The sequence below is a fragment of the Symsagittifera roscoffensis genome, chromosome 5 (genome assembly GCF_963678635.1).
Source record: "Symsagittifera roscoffensis chromosome 5, txSymRosc1.1, whole genome shotgun sequence".
Classification (NCBI taxonomy): Eukaryota; Metazoa; Xenacoelomorpha; order Acoela; family Convolutidae; genus Symsagittifera; species Symsagittifera roscoffensis.
Genome location: NC_087066.1, coordinates 42,330,923 through 42,351,873, shown reverse-complemented (window position 1 = coordinate 42,351,873; position 20,951 = coordinate 42,330,923). Strand labels below are relative to the sequence as shown.

General features: G+C 36.4%; 1 protein-coding gene across 1 annotated transcript in view; it reads left to right on the top strand.

Moving 5' to 3' along the window:
• Positions 1–622: 622 nt before the first annotated feature.
• Positions 623–20,951, top strand: part of LOC134846734 (uncharacterized) — a 67,633-nt gene continuing 47,304 nt past the window's right edge. The window contains exons 1-6 of the mRNA XM_063864121.1: positions 623–834; positions 895–1,115; positions 17,476–17,613; positions 18,726–18,921; positions 19,029–19,043; positions 20,450–20,732. Coding sequence (XP_063720191.1) covers positions 709–834; positions 895–1,115; positions 17,476–17,613; positions 18,726–18,921; positions 19,029–19,043; positions 20,450–20,732 — 979 coding nt within the window. The 5' untranslated portion in view covers positions 623–708. The remainder of the gene's footprint in view (positions 835–894; positions 1,116–17,475; positions 17,614–18,725; positions 18,922–19,028; positions 19,044–20,449; positions 20,733–20,951) is intronic.

The window sequence follows — 20,951 nt, the reverse complement described above, 5'->3', positions numbered from 1 at the left end:
TTTGATAGTTGAACAATTAACGACTATCAGTAGCGGGCTGAGAGGGAACGGGTGGTAAGGGCAATGTTTTCCAATACGTTTTCCAATACGTTGATTTTGGTTAGCTGTCAATCCTAAAAAAAAAACTTTAAAACGCGCTAACTTTTCTTTTGAAAGAGAACAAATGGCCATTACAAATCCTAGGACAATTGCCGTCGCGGGCTAAATCACAACCTCTAGATCAAGAGGTCCGGAGAAGTTAAGAAATTTGAATTGATCATAAGCGAACTATCCAACAATTTAACTGATTTTGCTTAACAAGTTAATAATCTGAAAAAATCGCGAACTTGATGACATAATAAAAAATTTTAAATTTTTGTGAAATACCAGTTTCTGCAACTTATTGACAAAAGTCAACTCAAAAAATCACATGGGTAACAGCCAATATCAAATGTGTTTTTTGTTCAATTATTGCATTTAATTATTTATTCAATAACTTATGGCACACTCCTGGTTCTGTATATCTAAATTTTCTTAAATTGATCGTTTAATTCGCAAGTTTATGAAAATCCGACAAGTCTTTAAACTTCATAAAATAACTTGTGTTATATTTAGTTCGATTGAATTTAATGAATGAAGTCAACATACACTTTAGGCGAAAAGGTAATCTGCATTATTATTGTAACCCAACGAGTACTGGTATCTGGAGTTTGATATGATATTTCAATAATGGCATGCCTTTCTATCAAACGCATATTTTCTATCTCAATTTTCGTTGAAATATTTTACTTGACTTTAGCTGGTCTGAGCATTTCGAATAACGCATTTATACGAGACGCTTCTACCGAATATCAAGTAAGTTGTAAATTTTTCACAAAATCAGACTGGCAAACATTCAGCAAAATTGAAATTTAGATATCCGGTAGTTCATTGAGTCTACAGTACTTACAGCGATATACCGGACAAACAAAAATTGGTTCATATGAAGGAAACATTCGTGGCTATGCAGTTTCTGGACATTCCGAAGTGAAAATTGCACTGGAGTCACAATATTATGAGCTTGCCGACAATGTCAGCGCACAGATTTTCAGACAGACATTTCCAAATGGCCTGACCAACACTTCTACTGGTGAAAGGTTATAACAAAGCCAACTAACTATTTGATCTATTCAGAAAAAAATATGTTCAACTCAGGATTAGGTATTTAGTTTTTTGACGGTCAGTACACAAGCTGGATAGGGCCATACCAGCTATATTAAAATGCATATATATCAGCAAATTGTAACAATGAAGTCATATATCAGCATTAAATGCATCATCGTAATAATTTATCTCAGCCGTCCTTCCTCTACAATGGCGCTTATACAGTTGTCGATTAATTGAATTTTGCACAACGATCTGCACCACCTTATAAATGTATCGAGCTTCAGAGGAGCCCGACGCTTATTTAAGTTCTTATGTAGCTCATCGATTCCGGGTAGCTTTCTTGTTTTTTCTCACTTAGTTTTTCGGCTTATTGCTGCTTCGTCCGCATTGCTGTCAGAGTAGCTCTAAGTGTCAACTTCTTTGCTAATATTTGAATTCTTCAGCGTTTCTTGATATTTGTATCCGTCTCTCAGCAGTTTTTGAGATGGTTTGGCGTGGGGGTTAAATAATTTCAGCTTTCGCCTTGCAACGGCTGAAATTTTGGCGCAATCTCGATGTCATGGCAAACCTCGTGTGTTAATGTGTTAATACTATTCCAATGTCGAATCACATGTTATCAAAAAGCTGTACAAGTGCACAAAAAGCGGAACCAATACGCATCAGCAAATAAATCTTAGCTTAGAAAAGAATAAGGTTCTTAATAATAAAATAAGTTGATGCTAGGCTAAATTCATTTGTTCAAACCTGCTGATGCTCAAATGTGCAAAAAGCTCTAAAATCACGTTAAATTTTTTCTTTTTTGTACTTTTTTCTCTCAAAGTCAAATCGATAGTAAAACTCTCCAGGCAACCTTTACATTTAGCGTCCTGCATCATGTCCCAATTCAAAAACTTGGTCAGTATCAACAGCCAGTATTGAACTGGCGTAAAAAGCTTCGCATTAGGCTCTACATTGCGCTACAATATAGTCAGGGGAAAAAAGACAGCCAAAATCAAAACGAAAATAAAAGACAGAAACATAAAAAAAATTGTGTCCGCTGAAGTTTATAAACATCCTGAAAAACAATTGAAAACCATTCATCGAACGGCAACAAAGGCGAAAGTTATCGGGTCTAAATTTATTGAGCCGAAAACAAAAAGCTGTTATAAAGAGTTTCATGAAACTTTTTGAAAGATTTTGTGGTCCATTCATACTGAAGCACATAATCTATACGAACAGCCAGTGTCGGACAATTTCACGCGCAAATTCAGGTTTTAACCCTCTAAGATGCCAGTTTTCAATGTCCATATTCAACAAAATTTTCTTCGAGTACTGCGAGATTTTACATAATCCAATAAGAAATGATCAGAGCTATTGTTCAAAGTTTAGTTTTCAGTTATAAGTGTAAGTTTCTTCAGGTCTCTACAGTTGTAGCATTCGCATAAAATGCGCCAAGTGCATGTGTCTGATTCGTTGTAGCAAGTTTTGAAACACTTTGTGTACATTCATAGAAATCTGTTTTTGCATTCTGAGTCAAACAATATGTCACATTTGAAGTATTCGTTGTACAGATTACCAAGACGACATGCCCGAAACCAGAAATCTGACTCGCACTTCTTCAGACGCATTTGTTTGCAGACGAAATTTCGTGTCATTTGAGCTCTTCGGTTTCCAACGTCAGTGATGCTTACATGGCTTCTCCAATCGATGTCAACTTTTCCAGCTAGTATTTTTGCAAACAGCAGTCCAACATGAAGCTCTTGGTAAAGAGACAAAGGAAGGATGTTAAGTTTCACGAGTTTGTCGTCAGAGGAGATATGGCTATTGCTTGTCATGAAAATCCGCGATATCGCCTTCCGCTGCACACTTTCTTTGATTCCTAAGTCACCTTTTGATGGTTTCGAGATAGCTGAACCGTAGCACAGAATTGGCACAACGTAACAGATATATGCGTTTTTTCTGGTCGCGAAATTCGCCTTTGGGAGATTCCTTTTGAGTACGAAGAGAGTGTTTAAGGCTTTCTCAGCCCTCTTTTTCGTGTGTTGCGTCCAAGAGAGCGTGTCGGTTATCAGGATGCCCAGTGGTTTCGAAGCTGTAACTGGGGAGTGCAATCGTAGCTGATCCTTCGATACAGAGGACTTTTTTTTTCGTCAGGTTCATGGACATGCACTTTTCCTCGCACCACCTCCAAAGTCTCCTAACATCTATGTTGAGGGTTAAAGGGTTGTCTCCAACAATTTTGTAGTCGTCTGCATAACCAAATGTTGCGGACATGACACAGGACGGTAGATCATTTATGAAGACTAGGAAGAGAAGCGGCCCGAGTATAGAGCCATGGGGAACGCCGCTGAAGACTTCCAGCTCTCCGGAAATTGTGTCATTCAGCCTCACGGTTTGCTTCCGGTTCTAGAGGTAGCTGTGTATCAGAGATAAACAATTTCCTCCAATTCCAGAAGTCGATAATTTCTCCATGAGGATTCCGTGCGAGACTTTGTCAAAAGCCTTTTGAAAGTCCAAGTAGAAGGTGTTCAGGTAGTTGCAGTTTGGCGAATCTAGGCAGCTAAATATCTCGTGTAGATACTCTATTAGGTTTGTTATCGTCGATCGTTTAGGTATAAAACCGTGTTGGTCTGGTGTTAGGGTTGGGTAGACAATTTGGGCCAGTTTATCAAATATTAGTTTCTCAAGCAGTTTTGAAACTGCTGAGAGCAGGCTGATCGGCCTGTAATTTGATACGTCTTGTTTATCCCCGTCTTTGAAAATTGGTGCAATTTTGCTGATCTTCCATTTTGATTGAAATATCGCTTTATTTGCAATCAAGTTGAACAGTAAGTGAAATGATTTTGGTAGTGACTTTGAGAGGTTTTTCAGAAAAGTATTACCCATCATATCTGGTCCATTTGCCTTATTTAAGTGCAGCTCGTTCAGGGCATCTTCTATTTCATTGATAGTGAAATTGATACTGTTCAGAAGAACATTATCTTGTCGTTCTGCTTTCCCAACGTTGGCGTTTCGTGTGAAAACGGATTGAAAATAAATGTTAAACAATTCAGCTTTTTGAGCGTCTGTATTGGCTATTTTTTGATCTAGGAAGATCTCTGAAGGGATCATGTGAGACTTGGTGATCGATTTCAAATATCGTTGTATTTCGCTAAATTTCCCATTCTCAAAAAGCATTTTTTCGTGGAGATGTTGGTCATTTTGAAGGGACAGTGTTAGTTCAGTTTGCAGATTTTCAATTTTGCCTTCGTTCGATGGGGTAGGTTTTCGCTGATTTTTAAGTTGGAGTGTATTTAATTTCTTGATAAGGTTGGAGGAATTGCTTCCCACCCAAGGAGCTAGTTCAGACCTGTGTTTTCTAGTGATAGGTAGCAGGTCCTGTAGTATTTCGTATAACCACTCGTCCCAATGATCGAGCTTCAGTTCAACGTTGCTCAAGCAAAATGGTTGGAAGGGGTGTTGACGAATGAATTCATTCACTTCTTCCCAGTTTGTTTTCTTGTACGCAAAAACGCCAAAATCTAGTTTTTGTTTGATGGCTGGTGTCTTTTTATGAACAGGTCGGTATTCAAACGAGACTTGCGGTTTGTTACTTAGGAGAATGTCTAGTGATTTTCCATCAGAGGTTTTTATTAGTTGTTGGAAGTTGGACTCACAGAGTTCGTCAAGGATTGACTGCTCATCTAGAGAAGTTGAAGTCATTGACGGCCAGTGTGTACAGTTAAAATTTATATCTCCAACTATATACGAACAAATTGCACTTTGTTCAGATTGCTTATGCCTCAGGAACTTTAGGAGTTCGATTAGATCTGAGATTTCCCATGTGTAGGTACTGTTTGAAAGAGCGCTGTAGATGCAGCATATTAAAATCGGCTTGTTCAGTGATATGCGGATGATAACACAATCTTGAAACGCGGAATTGATTTGGCTACTTGGAATGTTACGGTTTACTGCTATGAGTACGCCACCATGTTTTGTCAAGCCTTTGTCACTCGGTCTGTCATTTCGGTGGATAACGTAGTTTGCCAGAAAAAGTGCAGCGTCGCCGATGCTTTCTGTCAACCAGGTTTCAGTTAGGCAGATGACTTGATAAGCGTTTTTTACTTGGACAGCATTAGAGAAGGTTGTCCGCCGTTGATACTCAAGAATACTTTTAAACATTTTAAACAAGGATATTCATCGTCGCTGCTAGTCAATTCAGTGCTTCGGGATCTGGAAGTTTCTCTTTTATCCACTTTCCACCTTTTCGAACGTACAGAGTTGCATCATGGACTTTTATGTCCTTTCTGTCTACAGATTTGTCGCTGATAAGTTGCCGTCTTCTGACGAGGGCAAGGTTTTCTTGATCAGCTTCTTCCTTCGTCAGTTGTCGGCTGAGGTAAAGTTGGTTGCGGGGAGTTTTTCAGTTTCCTCGCAGATAGCAATATCATTCGTCGTTGATATGCATTGGACACTTTTAATAGGATTGTTCTTATCTTGTTCTCGTCATATCGACCCAGAGGCATTGACATCCATATGGGTCAATACTTTTTGAAGTTCGGCGAGATCGTGTGCTTGGCGCAATCTTGCTTCCTTCTCCGTTTATTCAGGGATTCCTCGTATGCGAATGCCATCGAGTTCCTCGGCGGGTTTCGGTGGCGGTTTTTGGCGATTGAGCTAGGTTGGGTTGGATATTCTGAGTCAGGTTGTTTTGTGCTTAGCAGTGTTTTGATTTTGGTCACTGTTTTTTTGAGGTTACCATTGCAATTCGGTTCTGAAAATGCAAAATTTCCTCATCTGCCCTTAGTTTTTCAATCCTCGTGAAATAATATGAACTGGCCAATTCTGGTTGAGTTTTTCACATTGATGCTTCATTTTTCTCGCTGAGGTTTCACGTCGCATGAACGACATCTTTTTTACGCCGCCTATTCGAGAAAGAAATTGTTAAGATGCAAAACCAAGCACAAAAAATAAATCTGTCTTTTTCATTCCCGGAATACATGGGTAAGTTTTTGAATCCAAAAACTGATAGTTCCAGAGGGGGTAGCTCTGATCATTTCTTAATGGTCTATGTGACAATTTTGATGAAATTCGACAAATTGCCCACAATCGACCTGGAAAACAGGCATTTTAAAGAATTAAAACATGAATAAAAACGCGCCCTCAAAAATACGCAATTTAAATTGACTAAGTCGGACTATAAAAATGTTCTTTGTAGTAAAAATGAAAATAAAACTATGCCAAATCAAAGTTTACTAATCACAGAATTTTCAGTTAATGTAAAAAACTCTCTGCATTCAAAAAAATCATGCTTTGAAAAATGAGCTAAAAAAAACCCACCAGGTGGAGTATACAAAATTGATTACACCGTAAAAAGTCTTTACTGATCTAAACGTCTACTTTGAAATGTACTTTTTTTGAATTTTAAGAATTTGAGCAAGTCAGAAAATCAGTACCCGAGCAAGTGTTATAAATTGAAAATCGGTAATAAAATTTAAAATAATGCATTTTAATTACACAAGGAAATGATAGAGATGGTAATCTCAATATCTTATCGCTTCCAGGTGGCAGAATTAGGCACGCATACCATTTTTTTCCCGCCTGAAGGTCGTTTTGAAGTGATCATTCTGTTCATTGAAGGACCACTTCTTCCATGGTTTTCAAACGTTTCCAAAGAGTCCCTATCAAGTCGCACAAGAACTCGTCGCTCTACACGACTTTGTCTCCAAGAGAACCGTTAGCAGTGCTTTCGTCCTGAACAAGACGAGAATTGATCGTGAGCGACTGTATCTAATGACATTCTCAAAGCAAGAGCCGAAGGAACCTGTCCCATACAGTAGGCGAAAGTTAAGGGAAAGCATCGAAGTCTAAGCAACCATACGTCTGGTAGACATTACTTCAAACCCGAGAGCATCCATTTGAACAAAATTGGACTGAACAAAAATGAGAAAAACATCAAAAAAACTCCTGTATAAACAATACAATAAAGAATTTAACGACGCAATCTAGCAATCAGCGAGTTTTCGGAGGCCAGACAGACAACTGTCCGTGCTCTCATTTGTGAAACAATAAACCAATCAACTACAAAAGAACGATTGATAGTTAGTTTTCTTTGTCCAAAGGAGCTCTCAGGTTCCAATGGTCTGGCAAAACTAAAAGTTCCAGTTTTTTCCAAAGATACCTTTAGGTGCCACCGGTTAAAACCAGCAACAACCCTTGTTTTTAGTTTCATCCAAAAATACTTCCAGATGCCAACAGTTGAAGCTTGTGAGCACCCCCAAAAATGGCGGAAAACTCACATACATGCAAAAGCTGCAATCATTCCCTAGTACAACTGGAACCGTCATTCGATTGTATAACATGGGGGGGGGGGGTGTAGTATGCTTCTAACCGAAAAAACTGTTAAAAACAATTCGAAGACCTGCCGAAGGACTAAGGCATGAAACTACTTCTCTTGTGAAAAAGCTCTGTGGTTTCAAATGTGCGTAAGATCGCAATATCAGCCTTGAGAGAATTAGACCCGATCAAGGAAAAAACTGGAAAAAATGAAAAACGAGATGAACGAGCTGAAAAAAAATTGTTTTGAAAATAGAAAATGTACTATCAAAATCCTTACAACAAGCGGAAAGAAGACCCAATCAAAATGAAGCAACGACAAATCCACCAGCAAAATCAACGCATCTAACAATACACCGCCACTAACAATAAGGATAAAAAGAGTGAAAGAGACAGGATGCGAGGACATGCCAAGAACGCATTATTAATGAATTTCACAAATTCTTTTCCCAGTTGAATGTTAAGACAAATAAGCCAGACTGAGCCAACAAGGGAGAAGAAGAAGAAGAAGAAGAAGAAATAAATTTTATTAGTGAATGATACTACATATAAAATTAGACCCGATCGTTGATGAGAGCACCGTAAAGGAGAGAACCGACAGTTGTCTGTCTGGCCTCCACAAGGAACGATCGAAGCCGAACAAAACATCTCAAATTACCAATCGTCTGACAAAAACGGCTGATATTATTGTTAGCTAGGAAACTGAAAAACTACGGAACACGCGCGTATACGAGTAAAGGACTGACAAATGAAAATGCAGCTTTAGAAAAAACTCCTAGTCAAAGAAAAGACGAGTTTTTATAGAACAAAACCAAATGAATAAAAAAATGAAGCATTTTTCAAAACAGACGGATACCAGCGGAACCTGATACCAACGAAAGTTGAAACAGACACAAGTCGACTAAAAACAAACCCAGTTTGCTACAAAATAATGTAGGAAAAATGCTGGATTATTCAAAAAGAGTTCTTTTTCGGATGCCATACAAACAAAAAACATATCTGACATCATTTGCCTGACTGAAACATGGTTAACACAGAATGTAACCACAAGTTCAATCTTGATCGAGAAGTTTGAAATACAAGGAAATGATTGACAAAACGTTAATGGCAATAAACATGGAGGTGTGATGATTGGAGTAGACAAAGACACACCCCACTGCTGTAATTTTCCAATTTGCGTTGACTGCTTGATCAAAAAATTTCATTTAGAAAAATCCACTACTAATCGCATGTACTTACTGCACCCCACAAGTCATTAAATTTGTTTGTCAACCAATATTTTAACAATTTTACGTCTTTCATTTTAAAAAAAGCAAGTTGAACTGAATGTAACAGCTCTGCTTTTTGTTGGATACCTCAATTTCGCTGATACTGACTGGTCGACCTTAAAATCCTCTGATGAAAACGAGCAGGATAACCTGGATGGGTTAGCTTATTCGAAATATTAAATAGTTTCATATAACGTTAAGCCTGGATCGTCGGCTAGAACTCGACTAGCATCGAAGCATGTCGAAAGGGGAGAACTGGATCTTATGTGAGAGGTGTCAGAGGTGGACACATAATACTTGCATGGGACATTCGAAGGATGAGTTCAAGTTTTTGGAGAGGGCAAACGTGACCTTTACATGTAACAGCTGTCTACAGATCCCTCCAATTGATGCAATTGATACAAAGGAATTGAGCAGAGATATCACGGAGCTCAAGGAGAGTGTGGAAAGTACTCGGACTATGGTGGAGGAAGTTCTCTCAATTAGACAGCCCCAACAAACCGTAGCTAAGTATAGCGATGTTGTTGAAACGGAAATTGATTATGACCATGAGTTAAGGTTCAGTGGTATACCTGAATATAAGCATGCGGAAAATGAAAGTACAGAAAGGGTTGATCGTTCAAAAGTTTTTGAGCATGATGAAAAACTGATACGAAGTACTTTCGAGAATTTGGAATTAAACTCAATTGAAATTTGATCTTTTCGGCGACTCGGAAAATTCGAACTTGGGAAAACACAACCCAGGCAGATCATTGTAAAGTTTCGTGACGTTTTTACAGTAAAAAAAAAAAAACTCGCACGCGCCCCTAACTTAAAATTGTACGAACTGGAGTATATGGGAAACAAATACTCGATTTTTATTTCAAAATCTTTAAGTAAAGAAGAGCAAGCAAAAGAGAAATCCTTATTGAAAAAACGCAGAGAGCTACTTAATGAAGGAAAAGCGTACACTGATATCAAGATACGAAAAGGCGTTTTATACTTTTATAACAGGCCAGTTGACATTTCCAAATGACTAAATGATTCAAAACTCAAAATTTCAGCTATGTTTTACAATATCCGGAGGTTGTTTAAAATATCCAGACGTCAAGATTTTCAAGTTTTTAATAGCAAACCCATATGATTTTGTTTGCATAGCAGAGTCTTGTTTAATAAATGAATAAACGGATTCATAGCTGTTTTTACCAAAATACCAATGCTTTCGCTCTAATCGTAAATTGCCAATGAAAACTACAGCCCATCGTGGTACCATGATATGCGTTAAATGAAGCTATAACTCCGAAAAAGCCTTTTTAGATTTTGACACAAACGGTTCTGCAGTTGCTTGTTACGTTAATATCAATCAAAAGAAAATTCTGATTGTATGTTGCTATAACCCTCCGGCAAATAGTAATTATGCGTATACAAGTGAAAACCTAACAAGACTTTTCAATAGTATAAATCATCTGACAAGAAATTGCGATGATATTATCTTTCACGCCGATTCCAATTTTTCCACGATTAACTGGTGTAGCTTATCTTCAGAAAATTTTTTGGAGCGAGAGTTTTTGAGCATAATCGAAGAAAACAACTTTCAACAAAAAATAGACTTTAATACAGCAGCAAGCGGTATATTAGACCTCATTTTGGTTAGTGATAACATAGAGTGCGTAAATGTGAAGCAAATGACCAGCGACGAATGTCAAATCGCCAAAATGTCAAATCACTAACCAATTCATCTTAGTTTTTCGGCTATAGGGCAGAACAATATAAAAAGATGTTATGTAAAAAGTGGTGTGTCTATTTTTTGTAGCGAAGACTATGAAAATTTAATGCGCCTTATTTCAACCACTCCGTTCAATTTCTTTTGCTTGTCAAACCCAAATTGCGTTCCTGAAAATTGGTACCTCTGGCTGAATGTTTTTCTGAATGAAACTATACCACCTTGGATAAGCCAGAGTACAACTCATCTAATTAAATGTCTCAAGATAGCAAAAAGAAGATATAAAGATATGCATCCAAAGATTCTGAAACTGAAATCAATGCTGAAAAAATGCTGTGGAAATGACAAGATAGAATATGAAAAAAGTCTAGCAGCCGAGAGATCAACTGGGAAGCTTTTTAAGTATTTCAGGGCCTTCAAAAAATCAAATATTCCCAGCCTTGTTTTTTTTATAAAAATCAAAATGCAGAAAATGACAGTGACAAAGCCCAACTATTTTCGAAGTTTTTTGCATCCGTTTACGTACAATCTTCGGAATTTTATGAGCTTTTTCAAGATTGTTCAGAGAAACGTTTTCTAAGCAACCTAGCATTCGAAGAAACTGAAATTGGAAGCATATGCGAAAAACTAAATGTCAACAAAAGTAAAGGGTCCGATGAACAACCACCAGTGCTTTTTCGGAAAAGTAGAAAAACGATTTACCATTCACTGTTTGAAATCTTTACTAAAATTCGACATTCTTCTATCTTTCCAAATTTGTGGAAAAACGCAATAATTAGTCCGGTTTTTAAAAAGGGTAATAAAGCAGACAGAGAAAATTATAGACCTGTTTCTCTTTTATCTCTGCCCTCTAAAATTTTCGAAAGAATTGTCTTCATTCGACTATATGAACATTACAATAAGATTTTCAACAAATCTCAATTCGGATTTCGAAAGAACTGGTGATCAATTCAACAACTCCTGACCTTTCTAAATGAAACATATAAACGAATCGAAAATGGAGAAGAAAATGAAATTATTTTTACAGACTTTAGCAAAGCTTTCGACAGAGTTGATCGTGGAATTTTGTTACAAAAACTGTTTTCAACAGGAGTCAGGGGTAAAATTTTAAAACTGATCAAGTCTTACCTTACCAACAGGCACCAGTTTGTTCGAATAAATGGCAAAGAGTCTTCAAGAGAAAAAGTTACCAGTGGAGTGCCACAGGGTAGCATAATGGGTCCTTTGTTTTTCTGGCCTTTATTAACGACCTACCAGATTACTGTGTAAACCTTAAAACTATGTTATTTGCAGACGATGCAAAAGACCTCAGTTCTGGTCGGGCACAAGAGCAAATCCAAAGAGACCTAAATAATGTGTTCAATTGGACCATTGACAATAATATGCCCTTCAATTTAGACAAATGTACGTATCTAAAATTAGGAAAAAATACAATTGATTTTTACTTCAACGGACTCAAGATAAAAGAAATAGACGTTCAAAAAGACCTCGGCTTGACAATATCAAGTGATTTAAACAGGAGTATCCACATAAACAATGCATGCAAGAAAGCAATCCGTGTATTTTTCAAGATAAAACGGAATACAAACAATCTGAGTCGTACTGCAAAATTGAACCATTATAAAGCTAACGTAGTCCCAGTTTTAACATATGCCAGCCCCTGCTATGGATTAAGCAAATATGTCACAAATGAACTTGAGACTTTTCAAAAAAGAGTCCACAAATGGATTTTTCCTGGAACATTCACATACAACGAAAAAATTGCTAATATTTAGCTGTTTTCAAAATCGGATTGGGAAGATACGACAATATACATGTAAATGTGCCCATACTAACAGAGTCTTCGTGGTGTAATGTTTCAGCTGAAACGGCCTAAACGCCTGAAAGCGGAACAAAATTTTTTCAATCAAACTTGCAGTCTGGTCAATACTTTAAAGATAGACGTGAGAGTTTATTGTGGTCTCAAACAGCTACTACTGAGGAAATTCTTGTTGAAATTTGGAGAATATAATGAAGTTGACAAGTGCACGAGGAAAATTGGGTGCGATTGTGCGGCGAACAACTGCCGCAGCAAGACGTACATATGACGATACAATGAAGGTGCCAGAACCCCATGTCGAAACACAGAAGCCATCCTACTACTACTACTACTACTACTACTACTACTACTACTACTACTACTACTACTACTACAACTACTACTACTACTACTACTACTACTACTACTACTACTACTACTACTACAACTAATTTTTGAACAAAATTGCAGGAAAAACCTCAGCTAGACTTATTAATGAGATCAACCCAAATATTACGTTCGTGAAAACGGACAACTGATTGAAATCGGTACACACCACCGATCAGTTTTCTTACCACACGAAATGTATCATGGAAAACTGGTTTAACTCATACTGCCATAGCAGTTACAATCTCATGATCGAATTGTAGTACAATTGGTAACTCAATAAAATCACTAAACGCTAAGGAATTAGAGCATAGAAGCTCGTTAGTACCTTAGCTGATCTCAGGAATAACAAACCTCATCAAAGTAGTTGAATCAAGGAGACTAAAACTGTGAACGAAAACTAATGCCGAAAATCGAGTAAGCAAATTAAAAATCTCGAAAACAACTTATAATGATATCAAACGAAAATCAGACATTAAGTACAGAAGCTGTGTTTATCGTCGGAAAGTTCTTAAGAACGCAAAGATAATTTGAAATTGTCCAAAAAACACCTCAAAAGTTTTTCAGAGAACCAATCTGATACAGCTAATATGTTCAACCTGTTTTCATGTTCAACAAGTTTTTTTAATGGTTTTCAGCCACACCGCCCATATTCCTGCAGATAACTTGCAAAAATGAGGAGAGTAGCGATTTTTCTTTTTGAAATAAGAGATATTGCTAGAATACTCAAAATTATGGATATTAATTGAGCAAAAGGACATGATAAAATTGCAAATCTTCTTTTGAAGAAATTCTGTTCTGTCTTTAAAGCTTTGTATTTAGAACTATACGATAGCTAAAAAAGCATCTTTCCATCATAGTAGAAAGTAAGTGAAATTGTCCCAATTTTCATAGCAAGAGACAAACAAATAACTTCGGTTTACCAATCAATAAGTCTAATTAAAGTGACTTCAAAAGTTTTGGAAATGTTAAAAATGAACAAAATGATAAACTCGTCGAAAATGACCAGCACAAGTTCTCAATACGGTTTAAGACCAAAAAAATCTACCGTCAGAAATCTAATTGAATACCTGCATGAAGTATACCCTGGCTATGATAACATTGGAAAAACTATCAGGCTTGTCTCTGCTTAGATTAACAAAAAACATTTGACAAAGTTAATCATGGGATGCTTATTGGAACATTCAAGAGTTTTGATTTTCCAGGCCCATGCTTGAAATTATCAAAAAGTTACGCGTGTAATAAAAAAAAACATTCGCATCGAATCAGCAGTCTCTGATGCTTTGAATGTATTCATTGGCTTATCTCGGGCGTCCATTCGCGGACGTTCGATGTTCATCTTCAATATAAATGGCCTCACCCGACTTCTCAATTTAATCAAGCTAAAAACTCTATGAAATAAAGAATTTGTAAAACTAGAACACTTGGCATCACAGCTAGTTCAATTGTGGAAGTAAAAATTTCAATAATTGAGCAATTACACTAAATGAAAGACTTCGAACTTATAGTCACTAAGATTTCGAAGTGGCAAAAAATACGAAACCAAAATCAGTCAAAATTCTACGCACGTTTTACTCTTTTGAAAGAATTATCTCGAAAATTACAAAAAAAGGTATATAACTATAAAAATACAAAACATTAATAGCCACAATTGTAAACTATGGCTGATTTTTTTGGGAACCATCAAAAAACGTTCTTAAAATTTAGAAAAGTAGCCGCAGAAAAGCAACAACCTTCTTTACAGCGCATTTCTTGGACAAAAACTGAATGATTCAACTTAAGATTCTACTGCACAAAAATCACAAAAATCAGTCTTCAAAAATCTGATTCGGATTTTTTTCAACGTGCGTGCATTCTGACTAATATCTTTAACGACTATTTGAAATATGATATCATTGACTGCAAAAACATCTAAGTTATCTTTACGAGTTTATACCGGATATTTTCAAAGAAACAATCCTGTAAGGAAATTCGTGCTCCTGGAACATTAAAAGCAATTGCACAAACTGTTTAAACATTAGAAAACTAAATGTTTGATTTGATTTAAATTTTGAAGGGAAGTCTTTTCCCATGGGCCTTTTCCCTCAAATCTTTGAGTATTTTTCTAACTATTGTGATTATTATAATAATTGTTCTGGTTGTTATTATGTTTACAAGGATTATTATTAATGGACTAAACATAGGGCTAAAAAATGGATTTAAATGATGGTTTCGATTTGGATTTTTAAAAAACGGATTCTGTTTGAATCGATTTTTTAGTTGGTATATATTATTAACTTAAACCGGTTTCAATTTGATTCAAATCAACACTATTAGTTTTTATTTTTTCTTCGTGTTTTTTTTCAGGCCAAAATTGATCTTAATTGAATCTACTTACTTTTTTCATACTAAAATCGATCCTAATCCCTTTTTGTCAGTGCATCTAGTTTCTAGTTAGATAGTGTGAGTCCAATAAGACCAATGTATCAACTCAAATCATGTCCAAACAAAATTAAGTTTGGTTGATTTAGTAGCGCTCTAGCGTTTTGAACTTACGCGTCAATCACACTTAGGTTAGTTGAAAAAGTTTTTGACGTTTCATCTTTTCATCAAAAATTTTTCATCAAACCTTCTCAGCATAACCAATTCTTTTTCATGTGTACTCCGTTAGAAATTTTTTTTTTCACATATGTCTTTGTCTTCCCTCGTTTTTATGAAAAACTGGGAAAAAAAGTATTTATGGTCGAAGCATTTCGAACTAACGCGTCAGTCACAGATAGGTTAGTCCAATTTTTTATCGATTTTAATTTTTGCATCAATCCCTCGCAGCATAACCAAATGTTTTTCTTGGGTACTCCTAAGTTGTCGCTGATTTTTAATGTGGTTTTTAATATGGCTAATTTCCATCGAAAATATTCGTTCGACCACCAAAACTATTCTGAAGAAAAACTATACTCATTATTCATACATTTAAAGAAGAATTGCGAAAAATTCCATCTTTAGAAGAAAATAACTTAAAATGATGAGCTCGGGATGATTTTTCTTCTCCAAGCTGTTTTCGACTTTTTAACTACCCGTTTTTGGCAAAGTTGTTTAATACAATCTAAAAACTATTGCTATTCTGACCTCAAATTTAAATTGATATTTATCTTGTGATCAGTAGCGGATTTAAGGTCAGGTCCCCTCTTTGTACTAATTTGAGATATCCATTTTTGCCTGGCTGACCTTAAAATGATTTTAAAGGCGCCTTCGGCACCAATCTATACTAGTTTTGAGGGGGAAGCTTGCGCTGAAAAACGCGTTTTGACCTTCGAAATTTTCCAAAAATTTCCTAAAAATGCTTTTTTTGGCCTTTTTTCAAATATGTGCCTGCGGCGCAGAATTTTTGGTCAAATTACGATCTTTACAATGGTTAAGGAGGAGAGCTCAGAAAACCAATATAGTCGACCTAAAAAAAAGAATATGTCGACAAACTTTTTTTTGAAAATCCGCCCCCCCCCCCTCGAGAAGTTCTTTGGTCCGCGCCTGCTTGTGATTAATATTTGTAATGTTATGTGGATTTGACATTAAGTAATTTGGCTAATTTGCGACATTTACAAAAACAAAAAGTTTCGCTGAAAAGCATTCTCACTCTAGGGCTCCCTCCCTTGATCTACGAGGGCACCGCTGGGCGCACACACCATCCATAAACTTCACACGAGTCTATCAAACTGCTCGTTTTTTATTTTGATGTTGAAAATTGTTCCAAATTGAAAAGAGATATGCTGATAAATCTCACTGATTATCATAGTTTGTAAATATTTCCATAAGTAAAAACTATTCTAGACTGATCAATTTGCAATCAGAACATTCAGGTCTTTGCCCTGATATGAGCACTCTTGCTTTGATTCCAGCTACATGCATTTCAAAGTATCAGATATCACTGTTTGTCATCCATTGTCTGTTTTGAGGGTAAAAAATGTGGAACAATTGATGGATGTTGTTTTTTGATGTCCAAACAAAACTCACTTTTTAATTCCAATAAAATTTTTTAATTGTGCGGTTGCATCATTCCTTATTGTTTACACTGCACAGTTGCCAGCAATCTAGAAGTAGTTAGATTAATGGTAAAGCGATAATTTTGAAAACTCCAGATTGAGTGGTCTTTTCAGCCAAGGCAAAAAGGATGGTGTGTCAAAGCGAAATACTACTTGACCTCAAATTTGAAGACAACAACCTGACCAATTTCGACTGCAAAAGCGGTGCCACGTGAAAGTTTTACGTAGACAACGGTCTTGAGTTGCGAGAAAAGCTTCGCTTAGCAAAATAAAATTAGTGGGGAATGTGGGAATATAAGAGAAACGACTATCATTAGACAAGCTGGATAGGCTTTGATATATCATCTGCGAATCACTGTAACAACACCCGGCTTGACGTTCATAGAAGAACAATGCTTATCATACAATTTCATATATGGCGTCTATGGAAAAAATGCTTATCATACAATTTTCATTAAAAATTTCAAAATGGTTTTAAAGAGTTTTAGTACAGATGTATGCTGTATTCGATGCTTTTAAAGTTTTCCGGCCATCAACAAAATGATTTTGATTTTTGAATGAAAAAAAAAATGCTTATTATAAAATTTCATAGTTTGGAAAAAATGATATCATGCTGTTTTCATACAACTTTGGGGATCAAAAGACTGATAAAAAGCTTAAAATTCAATTCCAGAGTATGGAAAAAATGCTTGTTATAAAATTTCGCAGTATGGAAAAAATGCTTTTTTTTGCAATTTTTCTTATATTTACTTTTGGTCTATGAAATTATATGAAATAGTTTGATAAGCATAATTTCCATATATGAAAATTGTATGATAAGCATTTTTTATCGACCCGGGCAATTATGGTTTTTATGATTATAATTATCCTTATAACTGCTTTAAGGGATGGTCTGATCACTGGCTGGCCCTGCTTTAAGAAAGAGAGTGAATCCAAATTGGGCTTCTGGTCTCTGGGAGATTACATGTTTGGATGGATGAACCAGCAGTTCGGAAAATGGAATGAAGACACCATGAAAATTTCGTGAATATTCCTTCAATTTATTTTTTTATTCAACTTTTATCTTTTTATTCATCTTTCAACAATTTTTGAACATAAAAACGAGAGAAGAAAAAGACATATGTGAAAAACAGTTCTTCAAGCGTTTGGAGAAAACATTTCTTTCAAATTAGTTTCTGTGATTGTTTTAAAAATTAATGAAAATAAACTCAAATGGTTCCAGTGATATATTACAATTGATGACCTTTCAGTCGTCATTTGGTTTTCAAAAGAAACTTTGACCAAAAACTTCTGCGCCGCGAAAAACAGGTCTGAAGGTTTCCGTTTTTGAGAACACACCGCTATGTAGAGGGAAGGGTAGTGCGAGACAGGAGCGGATCTACAATTTTCTCGAGTGGGGGGGGGGCGGATTTCAAAAATATTTTTGATCATTTTGTCGACTTTTTTTTTCTAGGTCGACCGAAATGATTTTCTGAGCTCTCCCAGAGCACTAAAAAGACCCTGTTTTGGTCAAATTTTCTGGCGCCGCAGGCAAAATTTTGAGAAACAGGCCAAAAAAGGCGTTTTTAGGCACTTTTTAGAACATTTGACCAAAAAAAATGCGTTTTTTTGGCGCGCGCTCCCCCCTCAAAGTAAGTATATACTGGCGCCTTTAAAAAATTTTTAGGGTCCGTCACCAAATTTGGATATCTCAAAATAGTACAAAGGGGGACCCTTTGGGTCGGCAGGGGGTCGAATCCTTGAGGGAGGGGGGCGTCGGCAAACCACCCCCCCGCCCTTCCCCTAAATCCGCCCCTGGTGCGAGACCTGATTTTATTATTAATTTAGCAGTCTGTACTGTATTCTTCGGTAAAAGTAAATATTTAGCCATTCATTTAATTCTAAAAAAAACGCCAGAAGACAAAGAAACGATTCAACAATTTTGTAAACGTTTCAATGTTTTTTGAAGGTGACTTTTTTCAAATTATTTAATCACTGTCAAAGAAAATTCTGTACAGCAGTCGGGGAAAAACTTATGTAAACTTTTTTTGATTTGAGCATCAAATCATATAGCAAACACATTCATTTACCAGCTATAATAAAGTTATGCCTACTACTTAATGTGTGCCTTTTTAATCGGATAGTAATTTTGCTAGAACTGGATTGAAGTCTGGCCCTCTTATGATTTTGGATGGTGTGGCTAATGTGACTACAATCTACTCTCGCTTTGAGGAGTTCTTGGCCACCCACATGGCCTGGCATGCGAGTAGAACAGACAACGGCACTAGCGAGTCCAGTGAGCTCTGCTATGGCATCATGGGCAATATCTCAGAAGTGCCTGAACACTATTCAGTGTCATTCATTCAGGTTACAATTTCATTCAGGTCTGATTCATTCAGGTCTTATTCATTCAGGTCTCATTCACTCAGATCTCATTGATTCATGTATCATTCATTCAGGTCTCATTCATTCAGGTCTCATTCATTAAAATCCCATTCATTCAGGTTACACTTTGTTTTTTTTTTACATGATTCGGATCTCTTTAACTGCATCCCTCCTCGGGTACCTATACTAAAAAATATCCTACTATAAAGAAATGATTCAACGATTAAGTATATAAGAATTTTATACCTTGTAACAAGTTTCTCCCCTGTTTGCAAAAAGAGAGAAATAGTAAAAGAGATCCTATCATTCTTACAACGCTGCCAATTATAGTGAATGATTGAAAATCTCCTTGTGATTATATTTATTAAGCAAATCCTTCTAAGAAATATTCAAAAGTACATGTCGCTATCTTTGTTGCGACCTTTTAAAATGAGGACGAACTTTGTTTAGTTTTTTTGTTTTCCACGGAAAATCAGGTGCCACAATTTATCTTCGGATTGGGTCGAGTGATATATAAATTTAAAGCACTTTCATCTGTATATCGAGCGACATAACAAAAACAGAACCAGTTTCGAGAAAAACTGATTTAAATTTTCAAGTTGATTTAAATTTTTAACTTCGGGCGAGTACAGCGAGCGAGCAACCTATTTTGAAAGCTTAAGCCGTGAAAATTTTATTGAAGCACTTTTATTCCGAAATTTTAGCTTTACTCCAGTAAAACCAACTCAAATATATTTTTTTGCACCATCGTAGGAACAAAAACTTCAAAAAAAAATGCAAAAGTAACTGAACTTTAAAAAATGTATTTAACTATTTACTGATTTTTTCTAGTCATTTTTGACAAAAACTGCTGTACAAGTTGCCTTTTTCTACTATGATTGTGGAAAATGTCTAAAACTTAGGCTTTCGTTCAATCCTTTTATCACACCACTCACATAAAAACGACACTAGTTTGAAGAAAAGAAAACTTTTTTGTGGTGTTTTTTGAAGAATATGGTACGAAAGTTTTGTGCTACTCGCACAGCAACCGGCTATCCTTGTTTCATTTTAGAACTGACTTGCTAGCTTTTTTCTTTCTTCTCACCAAAGCTGGTCTCCTTTCTTTTTCTCCATAAGCATCGATTTTATTGTGTAACGAGAGGTTTCATAAGGTTGAGTATGAAGACCAAACGAGTTTCGAATCGCCTATCTAATGAGGATGTCAGAGTTTCTAGTAATCAGAAAAAGAGCCAATTGCAGTCGAGCGTATATGAGGCGTACATCAGGGCCTAAAAATGAAAATTGTTTAATTTATACCGGCATTTGATTTCTTGAGCTTGTTTGTTTTGCTGGTCATCAGGGCCTAAAGTTCGAATATGGCACAATTCGCTCTTCGCAATTTTGACCTACATTCATTGCGAGACTATTTGTGTGAGATGTTTGAGGCGAGATTGTGCGAGGAACGAATTGAATTATGTCTTACAATTAATGAGGTCTTATGAACTTATGCTTTTAGGTGGATATCCACGGCTTGTTATCCCCTAGGAAAGCCTTTCAGAAATGGGGTGAAATAATGACAACATACTACGGCAAAACCAACAGCGCAATGCAAACTGACCTGAGCGTGAACTATCTGGGATACTACACTGACAACGGAGCTTATTACTACTACTCACCTGAGGTGAATGAGACGTATGAACAGACAATTTATCACGTAATTGATCATGCGGATGAAGTGGGACTGCCATTCAAGTATGTCCAGTATGACTCATGGTTTTACCCCAAGGACACACAAAATGGTAAGTTGCATCTATGACTCATTAATCAATCAGCTCTTGGTTAAAAAAATGGTAAGTTGCATCTGTGATGAGTTAGGACCGATGTGGTTAACTCATAGAGTAATTTCGGATAGGGTACACCGTCTGCTCGTCACGCTATCTTATTTTCGGCCGGATAGATTCGTGCAACTTCTTAGTCTAATACCGATCCTAATCTTACTCTTAAATCTACTAGTCTCA